The following is a 13598-nucleotide window of genomic DNA, read 5'->3' as shown; positions in this document are numbered from 1 at the left end:
ATTTGTCATTATCAGTTGAAAATAATAGTAAGCATGTCAAAACACATTAGTAATACATATGTTTAATGTTCAATCTGTTTAGACAAGGCAGGATGATTTGAATATGAAGAGAGAGAGAGAGAGAGAGAGAGAGAGAGAGAGTGGGATAGAGAGAGAGAGAGAGAGAGAGAGAGAGAGAGAGAGAGAGAGAGAGAATAGGGGGAAGACTGTGAGATTAATATAAATGTATACAACAAAGGGTGTGTGAGGGAGGGAGAGAGAGAGATGGGAGTTTGAAGCTTAATGAAGCGAAGCATTCAGTGTTCAGACCGGAGAAACGTAATCAAGTTATGATTAATGTGTTACACACGCTGTTATCTTTACAATGGTGGCTGTTTTCCTCTGTCTCCATCTCCCACTATGCAGACACAGTCGCACACACACACACACACACACGCGCACACACACGTAGGCAGGATGTGGGAGCGATAAGGTGTATGTGAGACGGTTTAATTACAGCTTTGTCAGAAATGTGATGAGATTGTTAGACGGCCTCGTAATCAACGTCTTCACAATAGGACTTCTACATTGCGTGTGTGTGTGTGGAGGTTTGTAGTTATATGTCTGAAGCTTAAACCCCCAAAAATCCATTCTCCTTCTCTCACTCACACAGTCAGGCAGTTCTCCCTGTAGGGCCCTTCACACCTCTAACGTGTGTGTGTGTGTGTGTGTGTGTGTGTGTGTGTGTGTGTGTGTGTGTGTGTGTGTGTGTGTGAGCTTTTTGTTAGTGTGTGAGAGGGGGACAAACTGCTTACATGCCTTTCTTAAGACTTGTGAAAGCAATCACAAACACACACACACACACACACACACACACACACACACACACACACACACACACGTTCAAACACATTGACACAGACTGGCATTTTTGATACACAAAACTCACAGACCATCTTTAGCTTGTTGCTACATAGTTAGCTTGTTGCTATTGATGTTTAGCTGGCAATCCTGGCGAGTGATCTCTCTCTCTCTCTCTCTCTCTCTCTCTCTCTCTCTCTCTCTCTCTCTCTCTCTCTCTCTCTCTCTGTCTGCCTCAGTTCCTTTCTCTCTATTATTTCAATTTAAAAGTTATTATTACTATATTGTCATGGGAGAGATCACATATTCATATTTTCAAAGGATTTTCAATAAAGGAAAGCATTTATAATTACTTTAGTGAAATATTATGCATTGTATCATGAATAAACATTGATCAAATATCTCTCTCTCTCTCTCTCTCTCTCTCTCTCTCTCTCTCCCTCTCTCCCTCTCTTTCTCTCTCTCCCTCCAGTCCCCGGGTCGGTTCCAGTTGAGTCTCTCCAGAACTCTCCCTACGAGGAGAAGATCTTCATGCAGTGGAGAGCTCCAAACGAGACCAATGGAGTCATCACACTCTACGAGGTGTGTGTGTGTGTGTGGGTGGCTGGGTGGGTGGTTGGGTGGGTGGCTGGGTGGGCGGTTGGGTGGTTGGGTGGGTGGTTGGGTGGGTGTGTGCAATGCTTGAAATAGATCAGGAAACAAGGAATTGATGAGTGTTTAATTTAAGTGTGTGATTCAAGAAATAAGTCATGAGACGTCGTGGTTTACAGCGATTTTAGAACTAGCTAGGGGGCATTGTTAGGCGCATTGTTAGGCATGCTGCAAAGGCAAGTTTATAGAACAATTACTGAAACCGTTCCTGAAGTCTACCAAGTCAGATTTCCCAAAGTGAACACACATAAATACGGTCATTTATTGAAAACCAAAATCTCTCTTCGCTAAACAACATAGTTCCTCAAGAACAAAATGGTTGCCAAGCAACACAGTCTCGCATACTTTGAGATTGGCAGCACGCTAATTCGATCAATTGATTCTTACGCCGTCACATGTGTTAGTTGGAGTATTCAGACCTGATGTTGTTGTGCTGTTTCATGTTACTCAGAAGGGGCTTGAATGAACGGGGCAGAAAACCTTTAAAAAAAAACTTAAATAAATAAACCTTTAAAACCTTGCAAACCCAAAGCAACAGGATGTTTGCGCGTCTTCTTTTACCGCGTTGTATCACGACCGCCAGATGTATGATGTCGCTTCCCAGGTGAAGAGCCTTGTTGTTTTTTGATCATCTCTTTTAAGGACGCCGGCACTGAAAGACCCCCCGCCCCCCCCTCCCTCCATCATTGACCCCCCCCCCCCCCCCCCCCCCTCATCCCTGCCAGCGTGGGGGTTTGAACCTGTGTCTGGGGGATGTGTTTGGACATGTTTTGTGTTGGTCTTATTAATATGAATCTGTGCTCTTGTGTTTAACATATCAGAACCAGGGAGCAGAGCGCCACAATGCACTGCCATTAGAGATAATTACTGTAATTGCTGCTATTGAGGGGATTAAAGGAATCATCTGGGACATCTAAAGAGCTGCGGTAGCCTCTCGGCTCCCCTCTCTCCCTCTCTCTTCTCTCCTCGCTTTTTTTTGTTTTATTTTTGTCATTTTGCTCTGCTTTCAAGCTCGGGAACAGAGGAATTATCACAGGAACAATGAGGGTGGGGGGAGTGGAGATGGAGATGGAGGAGGATAACATAGGATACCATAAGTGTGTTCCGCAGCATGTCTGATAATTTGTGGTGAGTGTTAACTGCCAAATGTTCTGACTTCGGAAAAATATGAGGGATGCAAAGCGAATGTCTTTATTTTACAAAATCCTTGCTTCCATCTTTGTTTGCCAAAATTAGAAACTAGATTTTATTCAACATATTTTGTCAATAATTCAAAAGTGTAATGATTTGTTTAAAACATTGTGAGGGTTTGCATATTGGCAAAGGATGAATGGATAGATAGATAGATAGATAGATAGATAGATAGATTGCTAGGTATATAGTGTACATTCTAATCATATCCGACGGACGGAGGGATAGGAGCAGTGGTGATTTCTCTAAGACTGCAAGGGAAGCTCAGCTTCCCCTAAAATTAAAAAAATGAAATGGTCAAATATATACTGTTGGGTTAACATTTCATTGACTAAAAATGCGTTAGAACACGTCCATCTCGAAGATGAGTTTGTTCAGAATTAGCCGCTTATCGCAGGTCAACTGACTTTTCGACTTTTTGATTTCCTTCTCATACATTCCAGTAGCGTCACAGTGCGTTTGCCTGTTGAAGCGCAGCGTCCATCCACAAATTATTCTCCACGATTATGTCCCTCCCACGGACGCTCAGCGTCTCTGGGGGTGAATGGAGGAGTGGGCTGGCCTGGACGCTGAGCTTCTGCGTGATGATTGGAGGGTCTGCGAAAGACTGCAGTTTGATTGACAGCGATTTTGAACTATAAAAATTTGCCGGTGCTGTCTTCATTCCTCAGTCCCATCGCAGATTTTGTAAGCGAGTCGAAAGACGAACTGCAACCTATTTCTTGATATTTGCTTGGCGAAATTGCTTGACAATTTTCATCGTACATTTCATACACATATTCACACAATTCCTTGGTTCAATTTAAAATAATTCCCGCATTCCCACAAGTTTAATATTGTTTTGGTAGTTGGCCATCACTTTGATTCAGGGAGCCTGAGGTCTGAACTTCAAGTCCTGTATTCAGATCAGGACTTGCAGGGTGTCAAGGGAAAGCTGGGAGATTTCTTGGTGTTCCTTAAAGACATGGAGTTCGACAGTGCAATGCCTCAGCTTTACAAACTGTTCTCATTAGTGGAAACAATTGGAGCTACATCTGCAGGTGTAGAAAGGAGCTTCTCCTGTTTAAAGCGGCTCAAGTCCTACACCCGTAACACAATGGGCCAAGGACGTTTAAGCAGCCTAGCTCTGCTGGCCATTGAGAGGACACTGGTCAAGTCAGTGGAAAAGACAGCTAGTTGCTTTGACAGAGCATTTCCTTGAAAAGGAACAGAGAGCATAATTTACATATATATATATATATATATATATATATATATATATATATATATATACATAAATTGACAAATATGTTGTAGGCCGAAAATGAGCTTCCCCTCTTTGAAAGACCAGCAGCCACCACTGGATGGGAGGATAGATAAATCGATATAGAGAGAAAAAATTATGTATACAGATAGATATAGATAGATAAATAGATGTATAGAGATAGCTGAATAGATAAAGAAGGATAAGTAGATCGATAAGGATGCATATGTAGAGATAAATATCTAGATTTGAAGAGATATGTTGAATGGACAGATGGATAGATATCTAGATACATAAAGATATAGTGGATGGCTCGAATTATAGAGTAGTTGGACGGATAGATATCTAGATATAGAGATATAATGGATAGATATCTAGATCTATAGGATGGATAGATGGATTCATAGGCTATACAGTGGATGGATGGTTGGGTATATATCTAAATATATAGAGATATAGTGGATGGATATTTATATATGTAGGATGGATAGATTGATTAATAAGATATATAGTGGATGGATGGTTGGGTATATATCTAGATATATAGAGATATAGTGGCTGGATAGATGGATAGGGAATCTAGCCCTATTATGTGACTCCATCAGTATTTCCAGCCAGCGATGCAACACCAGCAGGCACCAGCTGGGCTCATCATCTCTGTGTGTCGCTCTCTGACCCCTGATGACCTCAGAGCTAACGCACATACCACTGTGAGACAAAGACCCACTGGGGAGAGAGAGAGAGAGAGAGAGAGAGAGAGAGAGAGAGAGAGAGAGAGAGAGAGAGAGAGAGAGAGAGAGAGAGAGAGAGAGAGAGAGAGAGATGGGGGGAGAGAGATGGGGGGAGAGAGGTGAGTGGGAGTGAGGCAGATGGGAAAGAAAAGAGAGAGGGAGAGAGATGAGGGGGAAAGCGAGAGGGAGAGAGAAAGAAACAGAGAGAGGGGGAGAGAGATGGAAAAGGAGAAAGAGCGAGAACGAGAGAGATAGAGACAGAGGGAGAGAGAGCACAAGAGAGAGAGAGAGAGAAAGAGAGACAGGGAGGGAGAGAGTGAGAGAGTTGATGTAAGCAGCACGTTGTCAGTTCCATCTCTAAACACTTCATCAGACTCAGCGTCCAAAATCGATTCACTCAGTGGCTAGCCTCCCCGGCTAGCCACGCTTGCCACCTGCTTGCTCTGTTAGCCTCCCCCACTAGCCAACCCTCCTCGTCCCATTATTCTAGCCCCTGCTAGTTCTGTTAGCCACCTCCACAAGCCCCTCCTGTTGGCCCCACAACCCTTTGAAGCTATCCCTTGTAATCTCCCCCTGGTGGCCCCCCCTGCTGGCCCGAGGTTCAATTCTCAGAGAATAAAGTACCATTTTATTGAATCTTATCCTAGCTACTGTGCTACCCCCACGTCCGAGAACACACAGGTTTTCTGACACTGTTGGTGAGCAAGGGGTATCGGCAAGTAGTCTGTGACGTCATCATGACAACACCAAACACCTACAAAAGAAAATAGTTTGTTGTTTTGCTTCACAAATCCTTCAAGATCGCCTTCTAAAACGATTATTCATGATTCAAGGATTTCATTATTGATTACATGTCAAAATGTGTTCAAGAATCAATAGAAACAGTGAACCAGAATGTAAAATCGGCCTACTGTAATATTATGGCATCAACAAAAACTCAGTTCAGTAGTAGTGGTGTTAAAACCCCAATATTATGTTATAAACTGGAGGTCTGAGACCTTCTTAATACTGCCAGCCCTGGGGATCCATTACTGTCTTGAAGTGTTTTTATTATCTTCTTTTAAAAACAACCCGTCAGACTGGCGGTCATGGAGGCGAGGTTAAGCTCCCCTCCGCTCCTCTAACCTCTCTCCTGGCAGTCATCCACATGCAGAAAACTAAAAAACATGAAACTACACCACAGTGAACTGCACAACATTATGCCACACAACAGCAAACAACACTTGATCTGAACAAGCCGGCTTCCACTGATGCACTGTTGCTATGAACTCTGTGGCCGTTGTTATCCAAGACAGAAAAAGTGGTCTTGTGTGCGTGCACGCACCTGTGAGCGTGTCTTATGGAACATCCATGGAACGAAAAGGACAGCAACATAGAAGCAGATCCGGTCCTGCATGATGCAGGAGTATCGAAACGTGTGTATTGGTGGCGGGAGTCCTCAGTCTCAACAAAGTGTGTGTGTTTGTGTGCGTGTCTGTTCTGTAATGAAGCTTAATTCTCCGATATAGAGGAGTTCCTGAAGAGGAACTGCCATCGGACACATACAGAGAGACAGACAGGCAGGGACATACAAGAAGACACACACGCTCGGGTACACACACTGCTAGTCCCATTTAGGATACAAGCATTTTTTCTGAGAATAATTCACTCTGCTCTAAGCATTCAAATGTTCCCCTTCCCGCCCTGGCGCCAATCACAGTGTTCCTTCTACCTCTCTGACCAATCATTGACCCCCTTGGGCAATCCGCTTTACCAATTACAGCAAACTGCTGATGTTTCAGTACATGAGTTGGAATCTTCCACTCATGTAATTTTAATTGCCTCTCGTCTTCCTCGTGTCACTGTTCCGCCCAGAGGGAGCTACTATATTTGACCACCTCTACACTTCACTACTTTTACTGTAGAGTCTCTTCTATATCACCTAGCTCTATGTAGACCCAGCGCTTATGGACAGCAGTGTCAGCCAATGGCATTCATCCAGACCCACCAAAAGAGCCAAGTCTGGCTCCTCCTCCTCTCCCTCCTAATCCCACCTATGAGCAGATGTGCATCCAATCACAAACATCTGAGGAACACCTGTACATAATAATCAGTAATCACGCACACACAAACACACACACACACACAGACCAGAACAGAGGATTACCTGACAGGTAATTTGACTAGAAGCGGGTTCTGGTCAAATGTAGCCGGTTGCCATGGAAGCTGTCTCCTGACCTCCCCTCCCCACCGGTTCCCTCCAGCCATTGCCCCGGAAACATCGGCATGGTAATACACCGTCAAAGCTGTCAACCCCACCGCTCTCCCTCCCTCCTTCCCTCGGGAAACTCTGCCTGGACGCCTTTTCCAAACTTTTCTTCTGTGGTTTTAAGTTGTTGTTTGCAGGGGCAGGGCAGAGTGGGAGATTGATTTTAAAGCCTTCAGACTGACGTAGTGAGGAGGTTTTAGTTTCTAAGACAGATACCCTCTGGGGCTGCCAGTTGAGTTCTGTGTTTATAGATTAGCCCGCAGGCTATTGGGGAGAGAATGGTGAAATATTATTGGTCCATTGTGCCGCCCAATCCTTCTGTTACCCTCCATCTCTCTCTCTCTCTCTCTCTCTCTCTCTGTCTCTGTCTCTGTCTCTCTCTCTTATGCACTTGTACGAATAAACTACGTTTTTTTTTTGGCCCAGAATGTATGACTTTTGACAGTCTGTCCCAGCTGGATAGTTTCAATTATAAAACAGGATAACACAGCATGTTTTCACACATCTTTTGCCTTGGTTAGAGCTGCTCAGCATAGCAAAAGGCCCCGTCATCCCAACACAAACAGGTCTTATATAATCCATCTATTTAATCATATTTTTTATAATAACCATCGTTAATAAATCAGGATAATTATATAGAATATGAAACAATAGATACTTAAGTACTCAATATCGATTTATTCACCAACATATAAGTATTTACCAACCTATAAGTACTGCATATTAACTGAATAACCTCTTCTCCTCCTCTCTCTCCTCTCTCTCTCTTCTCTCCTCTCTTCATCTCTACTTTCTGTCTCTTTGATTCATCTGTCCTTTTGTTGCTTTGATCAATTTTTTGGTTGTTTATATTCTTCCAACACAAAGGATCAGGTTTCATTAGATCAAAATATCCCTTGCTCGGTCTCTCTCTCTCTACTGGGTTAAGAAGCCAACACGTTAACGCCAGAAGTAAAACAACGTGCCCATAAAACACAGCCGTGCGTGGAGGGAAACACATGGGTGCTTGGGTCAGTTGATATAAAACGCAATTACGGAACAAGAATAATTATCCTCTCCTTAGTTTAGTTTTCCGCACGTGTTGTTGTCAACATCACTCTTCTAGGTAGAGGGACTTGTAACTAAGTCAACAATAGACACTATGTCCTCCTGCTCTGAGGCAACACATCTATTTTTATCCAGCCAAACCACAGCTCCTTAGGGTGCTGTGGGTGCTTAGAGTGGAGTGGAGAGGGGGAAGGAGAGAGGAGGAAGGAAAGGGAAACGTCAGCTCCTTACAGGAGGAGAAGAGAGGAATGGAGAGAGGAAGGAGAGGGAGACTACAGCTCTTTAGGAGAGGTTAGGGGGAAGGAGAGGGGAGAGAGGAGGAAGGAAAGGGATGCCACAGTGCTTTAGGAGATGTGAGGGGAGGGAGAGAGGAGGAAGGAGAGGGAGACTACAGCTCCTTATGAGAGGTGAGGGGGATGTAGGATCTGTATACAAATTTAAATTTAAAATTTAAATATAGTATAATCAAATGGATGAAACAACAAATAAACAATTTTCTTTATTATCTTGTTTCTCTCTAATTTGTTAGAGCTCTTTTTTCTATCTCTATTTCTCTCTTAATCCTCTCTTTATCCTCTCTCTTTCTCTCTGTCTCTCGGTCTCTCTGTCTCTAGTTCCCGTTCTCTTTCTCTCTCCTCCTGTGAAAACAGCTCTGTTGAGTTATTCTCCTCAGACTCACTAAATTACCCACAGTGCACTTTGCCCACAGCACTGCTGTCTTTTCATTGGCCAATAAAACTACCTGAGCTTTAATAGCCCTGCGCCCCTCATTCAAGAGAGAGAGAGAGAGAGAGAGAGGAAAGCTGTGTGTGTGTGTGTGTGTGTGTGTGTGTGTGTGTGTGTGTGTGTGTGTGTGTGTGTTTGTGTGTGGGGGGGGATGAGAGGGGCAGAAATATAGAGAAGGGAAAAGGAGCGAGAGGAAGATAGCAGGGGTGGTGGCGGGGGAGGCAAAAATGAGGAGAGAGAGAGCATGAGAAAGAAAGAGAGAGAGAGAGAGAGAGAGAGAGAGAGAGAGAGGGAGAGAGAAATGGTGGGGAGTAAAAAGAGATATGGGGGGGGGGGGTGAACAAATGAGCTCAGGGAAGCACATCCCCATAAGTTATAAAAACAGAGAAAATAACGGAGTAAATAACAGTGTTAACCTATCATGGTCCGTCCTCACTCTTGGAACAGGGAAATCCAGAAATGAATATCTCCTAACCCTCTGGTGTGCAGAGGAGAGGTGGAGAGGAGAGGGGGAGAGGCGAGGGGGGAGAGGAGAGGCGATAAGAGGTTGTTCTGGTCCATTTATTGGAAGCCTGTTACCTTCATTAGTTCCGTTAAGGAGGTGATGATTTCACCCCTACAGCGCCGACCGGAATTTCTGCTGCTGCTATATTGTTGGAACCTGGTTAGTTCTCACTCAGGCCTTCCGTAAGCCGGCGTGATCAGTGCTCCAAACGGCCCGTCGTGGAGCTGTTGAGCAGGGAGCCAGTTACAGCCTCCCCACTTGTATTCTGCTGGTCGGTGCTCCGTCTGCGGACAGTCGGGGGTTCACCACGCACAAGGAGGTGTTGCGGGGATAACTTCGCCCCCCCCCCGTGCCTCGCTAACCTCTTTTTATTTGGCTTATTGAGGTGAAAATCGAAAGGTGAAAAAGCGGTTATTTTCCATCGCTTCTCTTTAAGGTTGTACCAGAGGGAGAGATGGGAGACATAGTGTATGAAGGGAGAGTGATGGGCGGGAGAGAGAAGTGAAAACGGTAGAGAGACTCATACGTTGAGAGAAAGATAAAAGACAAGAGAGGCAGAATAAGAGTCATGATAATAATACAGGAGCGTACGTTCATGAGTCATTAAATAAAAGCGTTGAGGTAGAATGGAAGTGCAGTGTGGATGAGAGAGAGGGGCAGGGCTTTTATCGTATGCGCAGGTTGTAGTAATGGCTATTGATTTTGCTGGTTTGATTTAACTGGTTTAGTTTAAAACTGGTTCAGTCGTCAATCAGACACACTCAGTACACATTGTTCACGCATGCATGCACATGCAACTACAGACAACACACACACACACACACACACACACACACACACACACACACACACATATTGTTTTATGCCTACAGACTCAAACATAATAGACACATATACTGTACTGTACTTTGCCTCTCTCTCTTAACCCCTCTCTCTCTTTCTCTCCATTAGTCCCACCAGCGTGTAGTGTTAACAAAACATCCTCCCGGCTAAATACCCGTGATGCACTTAGCTCCAGGTTCAACATTTCAGACCCAGAGTTGACCCAGAGAGTGAGCTGTGGGTGTGTGTGTGTGTGTGTGTGTGTGTGCGTGAGCCCTACGTGTCTAATTGACGGTGACAAAGTGGGGACTGTTTCCGGCGGCGACGTGCTGACAGACATGGATGGTGCGGTTAACAGTTGAGCTGTAAAGTGAGGATCCAAGCGCGCTCTGGTGTCAGCGCCCGCCTGTCGTCTCTTTAGTACCACCGGAGCAAAACACTTCAGTCACATTCCACTTCCTCTCAGACTCATTTGTCTCCGCGGTGGCCCGCTACGCAGTGTGACGGGTTTTACAGCCGAAGGTCGATATGTGGAGCCAGCTCAGAGACGTGACTGGGTGCCGCACACTGCTCTGTTTACGTTGGGGGGTGTCATGTGTCCCTCTGTCTTTAATCCGGATGGATTTCTCATTGGATCATCAGATGTGGTCACTAGCCTGGTGTTAAGTGACCGAAGGCATGATTATGAAGCGTGTGCATTGTATTTGTATACCAAATTAACATTTGGTTTTTCATACGAGAAGAACAGAAAATATGGTTCAAAGAGAGAAGGAATGATATTGAGGAGACATAGGAGTGTATGTCAGAACCTGCGATTGCAGTTTAGGCAATGTTGACCTATCAGCTACACTGATAGGTCTAGTGCACTAGTGGGGTGAGACACCGAAATAGAATCAGCATTCAAATGACATCATCAGAGCAGGAATACACTCCCATGGGGAAAATGAAGGGAAAAGTACTAGCACAAAAATAGGGAACAATATAAAAGTGTCTGCTAGGTGACAGCATAGTGAACCTGTGGCCTCCTTCCCAGATCACCTACAAGGCGCTGAGCTCTCTGGACCCCAGCGTGGACCTCACCACCCAGCGAGGCCGGGTCTTCAAGCTAAGGAACGAGACCCAGCACCTGTTTGTGGGCCTCTACCCCGGGACCACCTACTTCTTCACCCTCAAGGCCTCCACCAACAAGGGCTTCGGACCCCCGGTCACTGTCCGCATCGCCACCAAGATAGCAGGTACACCTGGAACACCTGTCTGTCTCTTGTTCAACCTGCCTATGTGTACTCCCTGTTTGTCTACCTATCCATCGTTCTGGAGGAGCTGTCTGTCTGTCTTGTACCATCTGTACCTTTCTGCCTGTCTGCCGGTCGGTCTGTCTATGCGTCGGTCAATCTGTATGCCTGCTCTGCCTGTCTGTCTGGCTGTGTCCTGGCTGTGTGTGTCTGTGAGGTTGCTTGTTGTTTAGATTGAACCACGGTTTCCGTGGTGATATTCAGCGGCAGGGTTGGGCAGAGTGAGGACCAGGCCCTGACAGTCGGGGCTACCTTCTTGTGCAGCTCCTGTGCGGCCCCATGACAGGAAGGCAACACGCTTCACTCACTTTGTGTTGAATGCCTCAACGCGTGGCACAAAGGATCAGCTCACTCCGGGTGTAGGGCGGGCTGGAAGTTGAACTTTGGTTAACTCTATGCAGTTATGTATAAAATATTTAAATATAGGAAGTTTGTTTCGTGAGCAACAGTTTCTCTGAGGCTTCAACTGATAGACAAGTCGTTAATCTGCTGATAAACCTTGTCCGTGTAGCGTGTCGCCTTCACAGGCCATGACATCGCAGCAGTCATGTGACCACATGCAGTCATGTGACCAGCCGCATAAGGTGATGCAGAGCAGCTGGCAACTGCAGCATGCTAACCTTCCCTGGAGCCACTGAGCAAGACAGGAACAGACAGGGATCCACAGACAGGGATCCACTGACGGCACAAGACTAACAAAACAACGATATTTCTGAAGGTTGTGTTGTAACAGTCCCATGTTAAATGGGACAGTGAACAGAACTGGAAAACAAATGCATCCATACATATTACACAGCCAGTGATGGCATCAAAGTCAGTCTATTATTCTGTGCAGGAGGGGGGCATAGAGCAGAGTGAACATCATGTAACAATATGTCACCCAACGCCATATCTCATCCAATATTCTAAGCAGCTGTTGTGACCCTTGACCCCCTGGAATGTAACCCCCAACTGCCAAGCCATGGCGGTGCTGACTGTTAGCATTATGCACCATGCGGGTCGCCTCCACTAGCACATTAGCATTTAAACGGCTGTCCGTCAGCCTGTCCCTCGCTCTGACAGCTGAGTCCTCCTGGCCTTTTCCCTCGGTGGCGTGCGGCGACGAGTTAGCATCTGTGAATTAAAATAAATAAATAAAATTGTTTTGTTTTTTTCTGCATCTTCCCCATCCTTCCCGCCTAAATGCCACGCCAGCCACTATCTTTTTTATCTTCCCCCCAAGAACAAAGGATTAAAAAGATAAATTAAATGGAGTTGACAGAGGGAGAGACAGACAGAGGGAGAGACAGACGGAGGGGAGTGATTGAAGGAGCAGGAGGAGGGGGAGGAGGAGGAGGAGGAGGAGGAGGAGGAGGAGGGAGGTGTTTGACTGTCACAGGGTTTTCCTAAATGCCACATCAATCTGTTTGGCTGCCATGGTGTAAGCAGATGCACTCTGCGGTGGCTGGGAGCTTTTAGAGGTGTCTGAGGAACGCTGCCTCCGAGCTCTTTATGACGGTCCCTAACTCACCTGGGGTGAGAGCATTATGGCAGCACTCTAGCGTCAAGGACAACCTTATTATTAAAGAAATAATAAAAATCCCAAGGAGTGTTTACACTTCATAACCGCAAAGGAAAGCGGCAAGACATTACTGAAATGCTATTCATTTTCACATCGCAGATAAAACGATGTACGATGTTCACTGTCACATATCTTATGGGAAAATCTATATACACGTTGTCGAAACTGAAATGGAGCCACAGTAGTAAAATGGATACCCTATGATTATATCATTAATACTATAATAAAATGAAATGCTAACCTACAATATTGTGATGTCACATGAGATGTCACCCACAACCACACACACACACACACACACACACACACACACACACACACACACACACACACACACACACACACACACACACCGCAATGTATCACAACAATGTCTCACAGTATTGTTGTACTGCGGGGTCGTACCATGATGGCACGCTATGATGAAACACTGTGATGTCACCCTGTGATGTAGTCATGCGATGTCACGCCGCGACGTCCTACCGTGACGGCATTCTGTCGTGTCATGCTGCGCTGCCGCACTGGGATGTCAGCAGTGCCCGCGGTGCTAACGTGCATTTATTTTCCCGTCAGCCCCTCTGATGCCGGAGTACGAGTCTGAGACGCCGCTGAACGAGACTGACACCACCATCACCCTGCTGCTGAAGCCCGCCCAGTCACGCGGTGCGCCCGTTAGGTACGCCCCACGACATCACTTCCCGCCGTCTACGCAATTGACGGTTCACCCTCTGCCCTGATCTC

At 45.7% G+C, this 13598-nt stretch overlaps 1 protein-coding gene across 6 annotated transcripts in view; it reads left to right on the top strand.

The window, feature by feature from the left end:
• The window catches only part of ptprt (protein tyrosine phosphatase receptor type T), a gene marked incomplete at both ends in the record, with an annotated part of 224076 nt that overhangs the window by 123942 nt on the left and 86536 nt on the right, over positions 1 to 13598 (top strand). For all 6 annotated transcript variants that reach the window (XM_084463779.1, XM_084463778.1, XM_084463777.1 and 3 more), the window contains 3 exons: positions 1313 to 1422; positions 11038 to 11239; positions 13431 to 13533. In XM_084463779.1, the coding sequence (XP_084319905.1) occupies positions 1313 to 1422; positions 11038 to 11239; positions 13431 to 13533 (415 nt within the window). The remainder of the gene's footprint in view (positions 1 to 1312; positions 1423 to 11037; positions 11240 to 13430; positions 13534 to 13598) is intronic.

This window comes from Micromesistius poutassou, assembly GCF_964030765.1.
Source record: "Micromesistius poutassou genome assembly, chromosome: 2".
Classification (NCBI taxonomy): Eukaryota; Metazoa; Chordata; class Actinopteri; order Gadiformes; family Gadidae; genus Micromesistius; species Micromesistius poutassou.
Note: the sequence above shows the minus strand (reverse complement) of the source record. Positions and strands in the feature narration are given on the sequence as shown.